Here is a 17,722-nt window from a genome sequence, read left to right on the forward strand (position 1 = left end):
ATTTAACTTGAGATGGATAGAGCGCGACATCTACAATCTCTCTAACGTGTAAGAAGTGTCTGCAATATCAATATTCAATAACTTTTTGAAGTTTAATAAATAGCACAGACGAAATATGTAAGTAGATCAATAAGTATCCAATGTATTTTTTCGGCTTATTTCTTTGGAGCTCTAGAGCCCCATTATCATTTCCGTGTCAACATTACCAACAGGTTATAGAAAGAGATCATAGCGCTTATTATGATAGCAAACGAAATTATGGAAATTCTTTTGTTTTTTAATAGAATAAAAGCTGTACGGATTAATGGAAATGAGATTAATCTATAACGTTATCGACTATAAGAATTAAAATTAAATGTGCCGAGAGTTCCAAGTATTGATCGCTTTGGATCTAATGAAGAAGCTGTATTTATACTAAACTAGGCGAGGAACATCGCAGCCATTAGCTCATATTATTTGTTATCTAATTAATAACTATATTATAAAGTTAATTACTTGCCTGCAAAATAGTATTAAATATATGAAACGTAATTTATTAATACATCGAGGTCCACTATTGCTTCTACGAAAAGTATCTCGAACCGTAACGTGTTAATATATTTTGAAATTGTATTCCGTGTATCTATACGGCACTACTTAAATAACAGTAGATTTATAGAGTCCGTTAATGAACGGTTCCGTATTCCTGACAAGCCTAATTTGTATGTGCAAATCGGTTGAGCTTTCTAAACGTCTATCTCCTCAGGCGCACGATTTCTTTCTCTTCTTGCTTCTTCTTAACGGCGACGCGACGTCCTACTTTTTTTCTTTTATAGAATCATCGAAACGCTTCTTTATTGTTCGAATTGCTGGGTCTTTGCTTGTCAACGTCTTATTAGTTTAATATTTTATGTAATATATTTTCTTATGTAGTAAATAATAAATGAATAAATATAATTACGATACATGCATTCAATAATACGCTATTTCTTTTATACGAAGATATTGAATGATAAAGGCTTTTATTAAATATTTTTGAATTCTATGTTCCATGATAAGTTTAAAAGAAATAAGACGTTTTGAATTTTAATGTAACGTTTATATTAAAAAAAAAAATTATATAACATGGATTTAGTGATCCCCAACACAACAAATAAGATACTAAACCTTACGGTTTACAATTTAGTAATAATGAAGCTAATCGATCTAAATTAAAGATATTCGGTTTCAATTCTATAATTTTCCAATTCTTTTCTATTATAAACACTGAAGATTATGTATCTAGAATTTGCTTACAAAGAATCGTATATTTACAATATACGATGTTTACATGTGAAAAACATTTTATTTCTCCATTAATATCAACATTATGGGATAAATGTTAAATGTATTGGGTTTAATTGATAAACTAATGTTTTACTTCAGAAATCAGGCTTATAAATAAATTATGTATGTAAGTTGTTTTTCAATGACCATTTGTAATAATTCAATTCTCGATAAAATATACGCAGTTCAGATGAATTATAAATAATAATTTGCGTACGAGTACGAGATCGAGAGCTTCATTTACATACCTTCTTGTCTCTGTCCCAATTGAATATCCTTAATCTAACATAAATCTACATTTGATCGTAATTACATGTTTGCATGTTTTTTTATTAATAATCTTACAACAGTGATTTGTGTTACCTTACAGAGCAATTATATACATTAATTCATGTTATAAATAAAAGTTATTATACATTTATACCTATATGTTCAGTTATGTAGCAAATAATATTTTGAGCAGGTTTTCTATTCAACATGAATATAATAGATTACGGAAGATGGTATTCCACTTTATTAGACACCTTTCGAATAAAAATAATATTAATAATTTTCTGAAAATACAAAAACCTAATTGTTCTAATGGTATATAACATGCCAATTTTTGATATTTCTTATTACATTCGACAAGCCAAAATTAATTTTCGCAACATAGGTGGAAGAATCAAGACCATAAAGTCTTCTTTGGTAGGCATTCTTCGCACGTTTTAAAGAAAACATTAAATTATGCTGTCGATTAGTACTGGTACCCTTGCGATTGTTGTTCTTAAAAATGTTACGTGTGTAAACAATACTCACATATTTAACAAATAGTAATATAATTATTATTTTTATCATTTAAATGAAAAAAAAATTTTGTCATCTTTTTAAACAAAAAGATATTCATTAATGTAATTGGTTAAGACCATTATTGCACAAAGTTTCATGATTATGCTAATTTTTTTCTTTTTAATATTCATCTATGTAATTTCTAACAATAGAACTAAGTTAATTCATTGTAAAACAGTTAGATCAAAAAGTTTATTTATTCGTAATATGAAAATCGCGAAGAGAACAATCAGAAAGAGTTACCAATTCTAATATAATATAACTACTCTACACGTTATTTTATTTACACTTACGATTGACAGTATCGATAAAAATCAGGTAATATGTGTGCTATGGAGCGAAGTAAACATTACCGCTCGTTTTTTACATTTTTATTTTTTTTATATGGTGCGTTTCTCTCTCTTGGAAAATATATCTAGGCACTTGGTGTCTAAATTCAGACTTGAATCAAAACTTGAATTCAGTTTGCTAACAAGAAAGAAACGTTAAAAAGAATTCGAAACGATTGTAAGTTCAAAAATTTCATAATAACACCACTTGCACGTCAATATTTTCAATGATCATCATAAAATTATGCGTTTCTCTTTGTGTTACGCATACAATTACGATATAATTTATAAAAATAATTCCCTACCGATCTTTCGATTTTATCGAATTAACTCTTCTTTAACAATTCCGTAGCGACAAACATCTACAACTTCTATGTAACAAACATACAAGTTAAAACAGAACTTCAAGTACTTTCGATGGTAATCGATCGAACATCATCCGTCACGAGTTTTTAATGTACATCAGGTGTTAACAGAAAAAATACCTTTGTCTCTCTTGCATTCGTCCTTGGTTTTTAACTCGTGCAACCTGTCGAAGGTACGTTACATTTCGTTCGATGCAATTTTTAATTGGCACTAGTCAGAACCGATGCCAATATTAATTCTTCACGACTACGTCATTCGTTTTTCTTTCATAGATGGAGACATAACTTCTCACGTCGCTACTTCATACGATTCAATACTAAATCGCAGACTACTTGCAGACCTTTTTGGTATGGGCTTTCGGCTAGGGATTGCGCGAGCTTGGCAGCCTCCACGCAATGTTTTCGAGCTAAAAATCTCGTTTGATCGAGACCTTGTGATTTGTGTACGAGTTCAAAAGCTTTTTCAACGTCTCCTGGCTCTTGAAACCGGCGCATGATCATCGCGTTTAATTCTGGATACTGTAACGAACGAAGGCGAACAATTATGGTAGAAATATTAATAAGGAAATCAACAAGATTTTTACGAGATAAATCGAAAGTTAAAAGAGACATGTAACTGTATAGTTAAATTTTCTATGTAATTTTACTGTTAATTTCCTATTTAATATATTCTACGTGACACGTTTAAACATCTACAAAAATTTCACTTGTATTTCTTACATCCTACGTTGTACTGGAGAAATGGAATTGTCCTAAGATAAAGTTCAGATTTAATAAACAGAATTTTCGACAAAAATTATTTCAACGTTGGTCAGGGTTTCGTGTCGTATAAACTTTGGACACTTTTTACAAATTCTTTTAGCGGTTACTGTTCTTATACTTACCCGTTCACACGCGAAAAGAACCGGAGCAGTTGCAAGGCCCAGCTTGAGGTCAGCCGCAGTAGGTTTGCCCATTGCCGCCAAAGACGACACGAAATCCAAAAGATCGTCGACTAATTGAAATGCCAAACCAATATTTCTACCATACTGGAAAGCTAATTCTGCCAGTTGATCGTCAGCACCCCCTAACATGGCCACCTGCGACAAAACAAATTTGTCAATGCAGATCCAAATCAAACCGAGTCATCAAGATTGGCGGCGACTTACAGATTTCAAAGAATTGGCGATCAAACTGGCCGTCTTGCGATATGTTTTCGTGAGGTAATGCGCGAATCTTTCGTTTTCCGTCTCCTTAGAGCCGAGCTGCATAAATTCACCCTGCACCAGGTCCGTCACGACCTGGAAAGCACCTGGACTGGTCAATACTTATCATCAGGATTATATCAGGGTCCTAGAGCACGCGGATACTTTTTCGCGCGCGTGGAATTAACAACAAACACGTGTACAAATTTAAAACGAATCGATACATTAATAAGAAAATTCAAAATTTCATGCATCGTCACTTGAATGGAAATGGAAGTTCTTTCGTTATTGCTTATTCCACTTAATCATTTATAATGATATTATTCTCTTCGTTTCTTCGAGTACAACTAATTTCTTCATTTCTATAACTGTTTTGTATAATTCGTATTCATCAACACGTTTGTACGTTAAAGTAGTCAAGTTAGGTGATTTATCCTCGTACGAAGATGAACTCGTGAATAAGTGTTACGAACTTTACCTGACTGAGGGTAAGGGTGACGTTGTCATTTCGAAGCTGGGCTATCATAATCGACGCGACTGCCAAAATGTAATCTCCCGCCATCGTTACCTGAAAACATGAATGTGTGAGCAAAGAATAAAGAATAATTAAAAGTTAAATAATAGATTTCTTTAGCCAATGAGAGAGGTGATCAAGTCCTTACTTAAAACTACTTAATTACTTAAAAACTTCGCCTATTTTCGATATTGTTCTTTCGATGCTTGTCATTTATCATCGACCGAAAAAGGTAGAATTACTATGCACGATTAAGGTACGCGTTACCTTTCACTGTGCATCTTTCGAAACGCACAACCGATAAACCCAGAGCATGCGAATGTTCGTTCTTACATCCTGTTTTTTCTAGATGCCAGATGCTAGAAATTCTTGCGTACGAAGAAACGGTTTTAATTAACCGACTACGATACAGATCTCTGGACTGTTTGATTTTATTCCGAACTGTCGGGTGTTCGCTTGGAATGAAGGCTGGCCAGTAACGCGAGAGGCTACTTTCTTTCGTCTCATAGTCGCGGGAATATAATTTGGTCCATGATTACGGTAAACGTGACCACAGAAAGCGTAACATCGAGGAATGCGGTGAAAAATTTGTCGAACTCGTTCTAAGAGATTTAGTGTTAATTCTAAAATATTATTTCAATGACAACTTAGTCATCGGTCTAATAATAATTTATTCCACTGCTACAAAGATTGATGGGTGGATTTCGTAACTTGAATCCGGGCTAAAAATTGTCACTTGAAAGCGATACTCCAACGAATGGATCGACAGCGAAATTACTCGAATGCAAAATTGCAATCGAAAGCACAACGATTGAACGCATTTTTTATGATCCGTTACACGAAGTCTACGACTTCGTCTAAGATTCAGACACACGGTATTGTTAGAAAGTCGCTGCAATGCAAATAGGGGTTAGACTGATGGGTACAAGTTAAGTAGTCGCGACTACATTACAAGGGAGAATAGATCATCAATGGCCTCACGAGTACCGTTCAGTTAGTTTCGATGCATGTGCTTGCGGTTTTCTGGCGTTAGAACGGCAACGGAAAGCATTTGATGAGCACATTGCACGCGAGGACATACTGAAACCACACTTTCTTAATGGCTTTTAACATCGATGGCTACCGTCTACGACGACGATTTCCACAAGCGACACTGAATCTCATATTCTAAATGCGTTAAACAGTTCCTGTAACGCATAATCAACGGTTACTGCGAGGCTTACAAATTTTCCATTGTTTTCTACGCACCCTAGACAATTTACTTTCCATTTCATTACTGTACTTGTAAAATTCGATCGTCGGTTAATTTATATAAGATAATTTTATTTTCGATTTGTTTCAAGTTTGATTATTCGAATTATATTTTCTATACCTGTCGTTCGAACGTTAACTTATATTCACTTATTTTCGAATCTATTTTAGGAGAGGTGTTCTTAGACCATTTGGTACCAGCATAAGTAATGAATTCTCGTCTCGCTTTTTCCTTAATTGTGAAACATTAAGGCAGAAGGACGTAAAGTAAACACCGAAAAATTGGCCATTTCGATTCGCGTTATGAAGCCGGAAACCACTAAAAAGCAAGTAAATGTATATATACAGCAACTCTCTTAACGACCATTGACGGCTGATGGTTGTGTTACGTAAGATAGTTGGTCTACTATGTACTGATTAGCAATAGTAGTAATTACCAGAGGCAGTAGTTTTGTAACTGTCATAATCGTTACGGTAATTGAATTTTGTGAACACTGTGGTCTGATTAAATTATGCTCGTGGACATTGTGGGATCGAAATTATTAACTGCTGTTAAGAAGTACTGGAGTTCCATCAAAACGTTTCAGTAAACATTCATTACGCTTCACGATTGCTAATTCAAATCATTTTTCAAGCGTCCAAATTGTCAAGATTCTTTTGCATTGCAATAATTTTAGTTAAGAATCATTATATAAAATATAAATTGAAAATTGAACTTTCACGATGCTACTGCATGGATATTTCAGAGGTTTGACTACTCGTTAAAATAATATTCTTAAAGGAATGTTCTATAATTTTTCTTCTATATAACTTACAAAATTTAGTTACTAGCTTGAAATAACAAATTTTAAATAATAGGAATAAAAAATTACTCTACACTTAGTACCACAAGACGTTCACTGAACATTTGCATTCTTTAGCCTGAACAATCTTTAGAACTGTCAATTATCTCGAGCACCATTCACTACGACGTGCAAATCTCAAGGAAAACACACTTACGAAACTATTTCCCTAAACGGAATACTTCATTGCCGTAATGTAGTGTTCTCCAAAGTAGAGAACGTCACATTCCAAGGGGAGCACTATAGAGAATTTTTCATGTAGAACAATTCAGACAACTTAAACATTTATGTGTGTCTGATTTTTAGACCGATTTTTCCCCAGAAAATTTTCAAACCGCGCGGAAGCACGTGAAGCGTAAATAATTTCGATACCTTTCACTACGCGCCATATTTCGTCGCGTAAAAACGAGGAAAGCTTTACGAGGGAAATTCATCAAGGTTGCACGTCAATCGGTCGAAAGATCTACTTGTTTCGTCCACGGTACGAAGACACAGGTGCGAATGTCCGTGTCGTTTCGTTGTCAGGCGCGATAACGAGACGAGCAGCCAGACAACCGGCTCGTAATTTCGAGTTTCACATCCGGTATCTTCCATCGCCTCGTTTTCACGTGCGTTAAGTGCGACGACACGCTACGGGATTTCCTTTCGAAAACGTTGTTTTCGTAGCCGCGATACTTTATTGAAATTGCCGTTGCGAAAGAGACTGTTTCGCAAAACGCGCATGAATCAGCGTGACGAGCAATAGGGTGCAGCCCCAGCTACGAGAAAAGTCTGATCGAGCTCGTTCAGAGCCTTTGGGAAATAACTTCCGATCAATGATACGGATCGAAGTTGACGGCTTATCGTGACTAAGAAATTCTTATCATACGATACGTTGAACCTCGAGTCGATAGCGTTGCTACAGTTTTGCTACAATTAAACTACGCGTGGAGTGGTGGAACTTAAAGAGACAGAACTTAAAGAAATTGTAATCGATAATAGAAATATTGAAGTTTTGATGGCTGTTGAGGATTTGTCGAGGAATAAAAAAATTGTTTGAAGTCATTAACACTAGAACTACCGTCAATTATGGTGTATTTATTTGTGGCAAAGAAATTAAAACGGTATAATGCGATGGAAGTAAATGTTTATTCATTCTCCGATAGAAAAATATGGTGCACTTTTAAAAATCCAGGTGAATAAATAATGTATTTTACTTTGGTAGTTCTAGTGTTAAAAATGAGATAGTAAATTTTGTTTGGTCAATGAGGGTGGGTTGTAGCCTCCATTTTACCTCTATTTTATCATGATTTCTTAATCCTTTCATTCCCACGGTTGCCTACACATTTAGAATTACTAGATAATACATTGCTATAATCCATATTTTCAGTTCTGTGAATATTAATTCCTTTCGGTTCTGTATAAATAGTACCAGCACATATCTGTATATTTAAAAACTTCATGAAGTATAATATATAGCATAGTATATTAGCGTCAGCAGTTTAAATGTCGTTACAGTTCTGGGAAACTGGAATATCCTTGAAATGTTTCAAATGAATTTACATTTACGGCCGAAATGCAAGAGAAAGGGTTTCCATTGCATATAAGAACTTTGCAATGCAAATTATCGTATTATTTGCGGTAAGATAATACGAATAAAAATCTTAAACCTTCTTAAAATGCCAATGTAGTTTTCGTAAATCGATTATAATAAAGCGCCAATGGTAAAAGCGAATTAATTAAAACTTTAATGATAAAAATAATACTATTTCTCAGATTGTAATAAACAGGGAACCGAGCTGTGACAACCTGAGAGGCGTCAAGGTGAAATTTCATCGCTGCTATTTTTCCGACATTATATTAACCACAGTTAAATATTAATAAAAGTAATCAGGATCTTAGAAACTGATAATACACTCTGAAATAAACAAGAAATATTCAGGAAGACATCGGCGATTGACTTACAAATTAAATCTTTTAAATCTTTTGGTAAAATTTATGAGCGGAAAATCAGTTTAGTATGTGATTTCACTTCCGTGAACATAAATTCTGTCGAATGTCTGAGAGCTTCCTGTTTTTCTAACTGTTCATTCGTTTGATAATAAATAAATGCATCCATTTATATTGTTGAAGGTATCAGACGTTTCGAGATGCAAGGGTAAATTCAACAAAATATTCACGTGCCTTTATAATAATAATATAATTTTTAATTATGCTATTATAATGATTCGTTAATATGGTTATTTTGTACCACAAGCGTTTACTTCGTGACGAGCACTTTTCTTTATAGCTTTTTAAAAGAAGCATTTTTGTTTCTGTGTTTTGTAACAGGTTCGTCGTATAATTCTACTCGTAGAAAGTATTCGGACAGTTTGATCGTCCAATTAGGAATCACTTAATAATATGGAAAATGGTCGCGCTCTTTCAACAGGTGATCGTTCGATAAAGAGGAATTTCAAGTTACGTCCTAGCTCGTTCACGGCCTTGTTATTTGCGCGTAACCCAGCGATAACTATTATATATACATAAGCAAGAGGTCGCTCAATTAGTGTCGCGTTAATACGTCGCTGTTACACAATTGGTTATCCCAATGTTTCCGCCAATCTTTGACGCGAGACTTTCGTGGTTATTTGACGGCTTTCCATTTCTTTGTAACTCGCTAATTTGTTCCTCAAGGCCGTCACACTTTTCAACTATTCCTACGAATCACGTATACTTGTACCAGAAGCACACATTCGCGCCGAGAACATGTGTGCTAGGCCAATTAATTTCGATTCCCGTGTCAAAAACTTCAACCCTTCGATCCTGATTTTAAACTGCACGATCTTTTTATAACTTTCATTATGATAATACTGATTGTAAACAAACATTGGATGCCCAATATCATTTTATAGATCTGAGAAAAACATTCGTAAAGAAATAAAAATATTTTTCAACTCCAAAGTTCTGCAATGTTATCAATCAACTTTTATGCATTTTAGAATATACTGTCTCCTGTATTCCGAAAATGATTGGTCCATTCCAACTAATATTACCGTGAACGAAAGACTATAATTTAGTGTTTCTTATATCGATCTCGAATGGTAGCACGTGAATTATGATTTCTGAACGCGATTTAGTAACAGACGACCATTACGTGATTCGGTCTACGGCTCCCCTACCTTGCAACAATGTTTCCGAGAAATCTAATATGCCAGATTCAACTTTCGAGGCAATTTCTAATGCACCGTTAATCGTGCAACCAGCGACCCGTTGTACCTGAATTTTTAAATCCTCCTTGTACCTAGCAATAATTTCTTTCGTTAATAATATTCGAACTTCACTGTCGTTTAATATTCTTTCACGACTCGTATTGATTTTTCTTTTAACACAAAGGTAACATTAGTCGGATGATTTAACTTCAAGGTAGAAAATTCTGAAACTGTGTTACCATTCCGTCACAATGATGCGTTAAAAATAATTACTTTTTACTTAAAAGGTGGAAACAGAGAAAAATGAAAAATTGACAAAATATTTTAGCTAAAGAGGACAGAATATAACCGTAAGCCATCGATATAATAATTAACAATACTTCAAGGTGTGTCATCTTCTTATTACACATTGTTTGGCGAGTCACCTAGTATTCAGAAACGTTTTTCCTGTTTATAGGATAAAACGTCAACGCGTGCAACTGATTTTTTTCCTAGATGATGATCGTTTCAGCGATTCGTCTTTTTGAAATCACGTCAAGCGTGGCGGCGCGGCAACGTCAGACCAAACGTGGATCCGTTTCCGGTTCCAGGCCAAGAAAGCGTGCACGGTCAGCGTCGCGCGGCTCCGTGAATCGCATTAGCCTCTTTCCTTCTCCGGTATTTCAGAGAGAGTTTTCAGTCTTCATCGATCGACGCGACGGGCGATCGAGACTGTATCGAAATTCACGGTGCATCGTGCGAAAGAAATCCCAGATGTCGATGATGACCGACGATCGAATAAACATGAGCGACTCGACACTGAGGCGAATGAAGATCGAACACGAACGTTTATTAAATAGAGAAACAGAATGGATAGAAAAAATCGCAGCTCCGGGTATTCGACGGTCTGCCAATTTCACCTTGAGAATTATTTGTCTGTTTCGACGTTTACATTTATTTTTAGAATCCTTACTTACGCGTCAATTTTAATTAATTTTCTATTTAAATAACGCGATTAAATTTTCAAATTTTACTATACAGGGTGTTTGGCCACCCCTGGGAAAAATTTTAATGGGGGATTTTAGAGGCCAAAATAAGACGAAAATCAAGAATACCAATTTGTTGATGAAGGCTTTGTTGAACAGTTATTAACGTTTAAAGTTCCGACCGTACTGAATTTTTTTCTCGAAAATGCGCAAAATTTCGAGGGTATGTCTATTCACCAAAAATGGTTGTAATTGACCCCCGCAACCGAAAATAATTTTCTCAAAACGATTTGAAATTTTTGAATTTAATTGTTAATAACTTTTTAACGAAGCCTCCATCAACAAATTGGTATTCTTGATTTTCGTCTTAATTTGGCCTCTAGAATCCTCTATTAAAATTTTTCCTAGGGGTGGCCGAACACCCTGTATACGTAATTTTATTGAAATAATGATTTTTTTTTTTAAATTTATGTTCATATAAATTTTATAATAATTTGATGTACAGGTGATATTTGATAAATTAAGTAGCCTATAATTTCTGTCAAAACAAAATGCCATCTGGATTGGAGAAAAATATAGTTACTTTATAACTACAGTGCAAGCAAAGGTGACTTCAGAGGTACGTGAGGTTATTCATGGTAAACTGGTTACAGAAGGTTAACAACACCGTATTAAAAGAACAGAAATAATAACAGAATTACAGGAAACATTGCATTTTATAGATGCAAGATGAAAATGCGAGATTCCACGAATATGGCTATTTCACAATCCAAGCAGGCTTAATCTTTATCTTATGATCTCATTCGAACATTAGATGAACGATAAGATGCTGTTATGTGTAAAAATACGAGAACATAGTACTATGGGAAATGGGAATAAAACAACGTGCTGCGCGTTTAAAGTGGACGAACGTACTCTTTTCTAAAAGGTTTATAAAAAAACCATGATGAAGTTTCGTACGGACAAAGATCTATTTTACGATCGACGTGGACAATACTCAGAATAGCTTATCGATCACATCCCACCAAGTGTTCAAATATGTATGGGCGACTGTGTACGCAGAAATCTGGACGTTCCGTGAACTTCTTTCTTTATTTTTGGATCCTTCAAGGTATACCAGTTCCCAAGAAGAACTTCGTCATCGACGTGGATCGTTAAATAAATCGTTGATATTTCAAATTCATTGAACTTCGGCTGCACGCGCAGACTTTGACCACAAACGAGGCAGACCTTACCTTTTTTTGACTCCAGACAACGTTGACCGAAGGTTTGCCGCGGCGGAAGTCAGGCTGATCGATTACGTCGTCGTGCACTAACGAGGCGTTGTGGATCATCTCGGAGATCATCGCCACCTGTCGCTGCGATGCCAAGAGATCGCTGAAACAGAACGATTTCGATAGGTGTGAAGATCGCTGACTCGCAATTGGAAGAGAAAGGACGAATAGAAAGAGCTCGAGAAGAAAAGTATCGATAAATATAATAGTTCGCGATTGATTTATATAGATTTCACCGTAGTCTCTCTGTCGTCATCACGAACGCGGGGAGAAATTAATAAGATTGAGAATATCAGTCAGTGATGATACTAATCGAATAACATACTTATTAAGACACATATCAAAGTATTTACTATCAGCAGGTTACTTAAGACTGGCATCTAGACGTCAGTTATTTATAATACTGATAAGTATACTCCTTGTATAAATAAAATAAAATGTTATAGCCATTCCAATATTGTTACAAGAGGCACGTGTCTCTGGCGAGCGACAAATTCTGCACATTGGTCGATGACAGAAAATTCGACGTCTCTCGTTGTCACTCGAGAGATTATCTCATTGGCATCACGGTTCGAATCGCGACGTCATGCTTACTACTATTTACAATTCGTCGAGCATATGCGACAGCGTACACTAGTTCTCATTCACCGAACATTCTCATTCATATTCATCGACGTCGATTCGCGCACGATGGGTAATTGCTTTCAAAGCGATTGATGAATTTGAAACCAACCGTCTCGACGCGTCGCATTCTTTCGATGCTTTCTAAACGTTGCAAGGCTATTCTTTTCTCGCATTAACGAATCGTGTGCTCACCTTCGTTTTACTTTGTTTCCATTATCGTTAGATTTCTATTTACCTTTAGTATACCAATGAGGCGGGGAACTCGAATACAATTTCTTTTCGACAACTGTTGAAAACTAATGTGTTTCGTTACTAATCTCATATGGAACCTCCTATTCCATCATGAAATTGTATTTATGTAATACAAAAAAGTCTAGAATAGTTTTGAATTCTTTGACTAATTTTAAATTTCGCGCTGTTTTGAGGGAAGCTTCTTCTAGAGATCGATCGAAATAAAGAATACTTCGTGGGCTTCCAGTGACCTATAACGCGATGATTCCGAATTCAATGGTACTGTCTATATACAATTTTATAATTTATAATAGTCTTCTCTTCGTGGGTCATCGGTGATCCACTCGACGTAGAACGTATGTTGAATGGTCGACGTGTTATCACACGCATGTATGAAATATTCCGCCACATCCTTCAGACCTTTCTAAATAGGTAATTACCGCATGAGACAGTTACGGCGTCTCGTCGACGCGTTTAGAGGCCAATCTACGCTTCGATGATGCAAAACGATCAGAACGAAGGGAGTATTCGAATGGACAATAAATTTCTTAATCGCCGTAACACGTAAAAATTTATCGACGGCGAACTTGAAAGAATCTGCACAGGCGTGCCTCTCACAACTCACTTTCTTTCCTTGTGGTAATTGATAGCCCGTGCCATGAGAATTGCTACCATCGGCCGTACTGCCTTTCCCTTCCCGTCAAAGTAGTACGTCGCTATAGTTTGCAGCTCCTTCTGCGTGGTGTTCCTGATGAGTACCTGAAACAATGGCAAACGTAACCTTGACTTCGAACGGTGAAACGGAATTCTCATTGTTATTAGGAAAAGCGCCAAGCGTTTGTGTACCATCCTCTAATGAAAAAATTAATGTCCGCAGTATCATTTCCTCGTCAAATGCTGCGCGTTATTTTCCCACCATTTTGAAAAAATCCAATTTCGCTATCAGTTTTGTGCCTTGGATCTACCAAAAAAATTTATTTGAAAAACGGCTAATATTTAGATGAAAGTGAGAAAGATTTACGCAGCGTGTAAAATGAATGACGACGGAAGAGTTTGAAGTTTCCCTAGCAACAATTATTTCTGTATACGACGAGTCGTAAATTATGCAAAATAAAGAAAAAGGGTATTTTAGGTGTTAGGTTCGAAGAGAACTACTCGAGAATATGGAAGATTTATGTGCTCTTTCTGGGTTAAGAATAAGATAAGTGTTGATCGTGTTCAAATAAGACCAGTCCTCGTAGCTTTGTGTTTCAATTTTTTCATGAGGTATGAATTACGAGTAGCATTAATTAGTTTCGAATTTCTTATCGTAAGGAGAAACCTATCGAATTCTTAACGAACGTAGTTGATATCGAATCGCTGACAACAGGTAAAAAGATTCTCCGAGTGAGATATTACGCGGGAGGGATCTGTATAAGGAACACTGAACTATAATAATCAATATACCGTTTCACCTGCTACGCTCGTACGAATTAGAACAACCGATGTATTATTTCGATTCAATGCAGGCGTTACATATTTTATTCTAAGCCAATTTGTCACTCGCTGCTCGCGCATAGACAATCGATGACCATAATCTGATGATGATTAACATACGTGACGAACGGTCGTCGGTTGCAAGCGCGATCGAAGTAGCAACGTCGATCGTGTGGATCGCTTTGAATTCTAGCCGTGACACTCGCTGAAAGTTCGTCCTGGAATTTGGCCAAAGTCGAAACGTATACTCGTTAGCAGCTCGATTCATGAGCTTACGTCAGAAACGCTTTCCGTATAGTCTCGTTCACGTGGTCGGAAGGGACGAAACCGATGCACTTAGGCCAACTTGATCGAACGTCCTTCTAACTGTACATACGCGCGATAAGTCAACGAAGATTTCGATCCAACAAATGAAAAGAATAAATAGGAAACTTTTGAAATCTACAAGGTCCTGTAGGATCAAAATTGAGAAATCTGGCTGTTCTAACGAGCAGATGTCCTCGAGTGTGACGTTTACTTTTTAATGGGCTTCAACACAGCGATAGCTTGGAATATTAAATCTAATATTTGTCTGGGAGTCTGAGGAAAGTAGAGCGAAATGAAAAGTCGCATTCTTTTCACGGGTTGGAGTCAGCAAATTCAAAACTATGATCTACAATTACGCACGCCCTCGTCTCAGAATTCCATTTCATCTTTTTTTTTCAAAAGAAAACTTCCAATTTCGATTTCAATTTCATTCTTGCAATTATTAATTTCAAATATTACTGTTAAAAATCAAATTAATTGCAGTAGACACATATGGCGGATTGAGAGCCATAGTGGTGTAAGTCCCCATTCTTCAAATTTGGGTTAACACTGGATTTGGGAGCAAGCTCTCTTCTATTTATCATAAAAATCGACTTGTACGTTCATACCTTGCTGAGAAATGGCGAAAATTTTGTTTGATACTAAACAAAGTTAGCAAAGCATTTCGAACCATGATGGTGTAAGTCCACCTTACGCTCTATTGTTAGTACTTCTACATAAAAATTAAAGAACATATTATATTGTACGTTAAAAATTATTATTCATTAAAAAGTGTATTCATTATTAAATTTTTACTAATTGATATGTTTCCGAAATATCACTTCAGAATTTAAACATCCTTCAATTTTTATATACAGACATCTTATAACACGTTTCTGAGCTTGTAGAAGGATTTTTGTAACTTTAATACGTGTCTGGATTTTTTTTAAACAACGAATGCCAAACATCATTTTACGCAGAATAGTTAAAATGTGACTTACATCACGGTGTCTCTCAACCCGCCACGTGTATGTACAAACTGTGGATTCTTTTTAAAAAATAAAACATAATTCCTTCTATACATAACGTCGGTACTTGTAACCTCTGTTTTACGGTTTCCGAGTAAACAAAGCTGACCGTGGACTCTAAAAAAGGACTATGGCCAGGACGCGTGAACGAATTTATGAGTCACGCGTCCTTACAAATCTGAGGGTCCTGTTCTCACAGTTACAGCACCAATGTGTTCGCGCGTGCAGATGTTCCATTCGCGACACGGCGACATTCTCGAGCTAATTAACCGAGGACGCCAGCTCGCGCCCCACCGATGACACGTAATGCGCGTGACAATCCGCGTTATCGCGTTCCATGGTGCAACGAGAAAAGTGCTTTCTAAACGCGTTTGCACGCGCATACGCAAATACAATTGTACTCGGTACGCGACCGTGAGTAAAAGTTCTACTCTCGGCCATATATGCAGACCGTGGCTGCTTTCGCTAACGCGCGCGAACCGCCTTAAGAGGAGGCGCCTCGTCGTGAAAACGGCATTCCTCGCCATAAATATTTACAATTACGCGGACGAGCGTCCCGTCGCGTCGGCTAGAAACCGGAGGAGAAACAGACGAAAAAGACGAAACGGGGAAAGGGAGGAAGAACGAAGAAATTCTGGCGACCAGAAGTCTCGTAACAACGAAAGCCGCGATGACGCAAATCGATGAATTTGATTCGCGATGCCACCCAACGGGGGGTTACGCCGACGACACCGACGCTTTTGCGGTCTTTCCTTCCGGATCTGGTCCACCTCTTCCTGTTCGAACCACCTGACGGAACTACTTGGCGATTCGAGTCGAATCGACGCGCGTTGCACCGAAAATGGCAGCAAGAAAGTAATTTCAACGTGTGGTTCGAGTGTCGCTCCGAACCGACTCGCGCTCAACTTCCTTCGCCATTTTTACCTTTTTCATTTTTGTTCGTGGAACGTATCAATGGGCAGAAATTAGAAATTAATTTTATTTAAACGGTACTTTAGTCAAAAATAAATTTTTGTTTTTAACCCAGCATCTTTTGAAATCGATACAACTTTCTTAAACCATCATGGATTTTAAATTGCAGGGCAAGCTTTTTAAATTTTAAAGATTATAAGGGTATACGTAAAGAAATGTTTCGATTGAATATTAGAAGTAAACACAACATGGATGTTACCATATAGAAAATGGTGAAGGGGTGTATACGATTGTTGGATGCAATACAATGTTGTTGAGGTTCTAAGGTTGTATTAAATAACAAAATTAATCACTAGCGATAATATACAAATACCTTTACTGGTATTGATATATGTCTACGTCCATTCCTATTACACGTGTCCAACAGACCAGTTAGAATGAAATTACTACAATCGCTGAGTTAGTTTTCGTCGGTAGACTGAAAGAAAAATGTTACGTGAATCCATTTTTTTCCGTTAGATTTCATTTCATGGGATTACGTAACAGAAAAAGTTTTTACCCACGAACCGACGATAGATGATATGAAAGAGATTATAACGACATTCCGTAGTATTACATCAGATACGTTAGAAGCTGTGTATAGTAGTTTCAGAAGGAGAATACAAGTTTGCCTTAACAATCGAGCCAGTGTTTTTAAACATTCGAGATTTTAATAAACGTTCACTAATAGGAATTAAACTTTCAAAACGTTTAAATGCTTCGAAAAATTTCTATAAGACTTTTGTTTCAATTGTACTTTTCAAATAACATTTTTACTTCCGAATTGTCATATCAATTTTAATAATTTATGTACCTTGTAATTTTAAATGAATGAACAATGAATGCTTCTGTATATACAAAAATATATAAGTTTACATTACCAAGTGCATTAGCTAAACACAACGATTCATCTACATATTCGTTCGTTTAATATGGATCGAAAAAAGTATTACGAAAATTTCGTAACATTCGTAGTTAGAAATATGTTACTATCATTTACATTACATTTTTTCATTGCTATCTTTCGGAAACGTGATTCTAGTCGAGACTACCTTCTATGGAACTGTAAAAAGTGCATGATACCTCTCTATGCGTGGAAT

At 36.1% G+C, this 17,722-nt stretch overlaps 1 protein-coding gene across 1 annotated transcript in view; it reads right to left on the reverse strand.

Moving 5' to 3' along the window:
- Positions 1 to 1,367: 1,367 nt before the first annotated feature.
- Positions 1,368 to 17,722, reverse strand: part of Qless (decaprenyl diphosphate synthase subunit 1 qless) — a 52,160-nt gene continuing 35,805 nt past the window's right edge. Inside the window, exons 3-8 of the mRNA XM_076775155.1 lie at positions 13,508 to 13,641; positions 11,989 to 12,130; positions 4,490 to 4,579; positions 3,976 to 4,107; positions 3,712 to 3,906; positions 1,368 to 3,346 (exon numbers count right to left, since the gene is read on the reverse strand). Of these exons, the coding sequence (XP_076631270.1) occupies positions 3,125 to 3,346; positions 3,712 to 3,906; positions 3,976 to 4,107; positions 4,490 to 4,579; positions 11,989 to 12,130; positions 13,508 to 13,641 (915 nt within the window). The 3' untranslated portion in view covers positions 1,368 to 3,124. The remainder of the gene's footprint in view (positions 3,347 to 3,711; positions 3,907 to 3,975; positions 4,108 to 4,489; positions 4,580 to 11,988; positions 12,131 to 13,507; positions 13,642 to 17,722) is intronic.

Source organism: Colletes latitarsis, chromosome 10 (genome assembly GCF_051014445.1).
Source record: "Colletes latitarsis isolate SP2378_abdomen chromosome 10, iyColLati1, whole genome shotgun sequence".
NCBI lineage: Eukaryota > Metazoa > Arthropoda > Insecta > Hymenoptera > Colletidae > Colletes > Colletes latitarsis.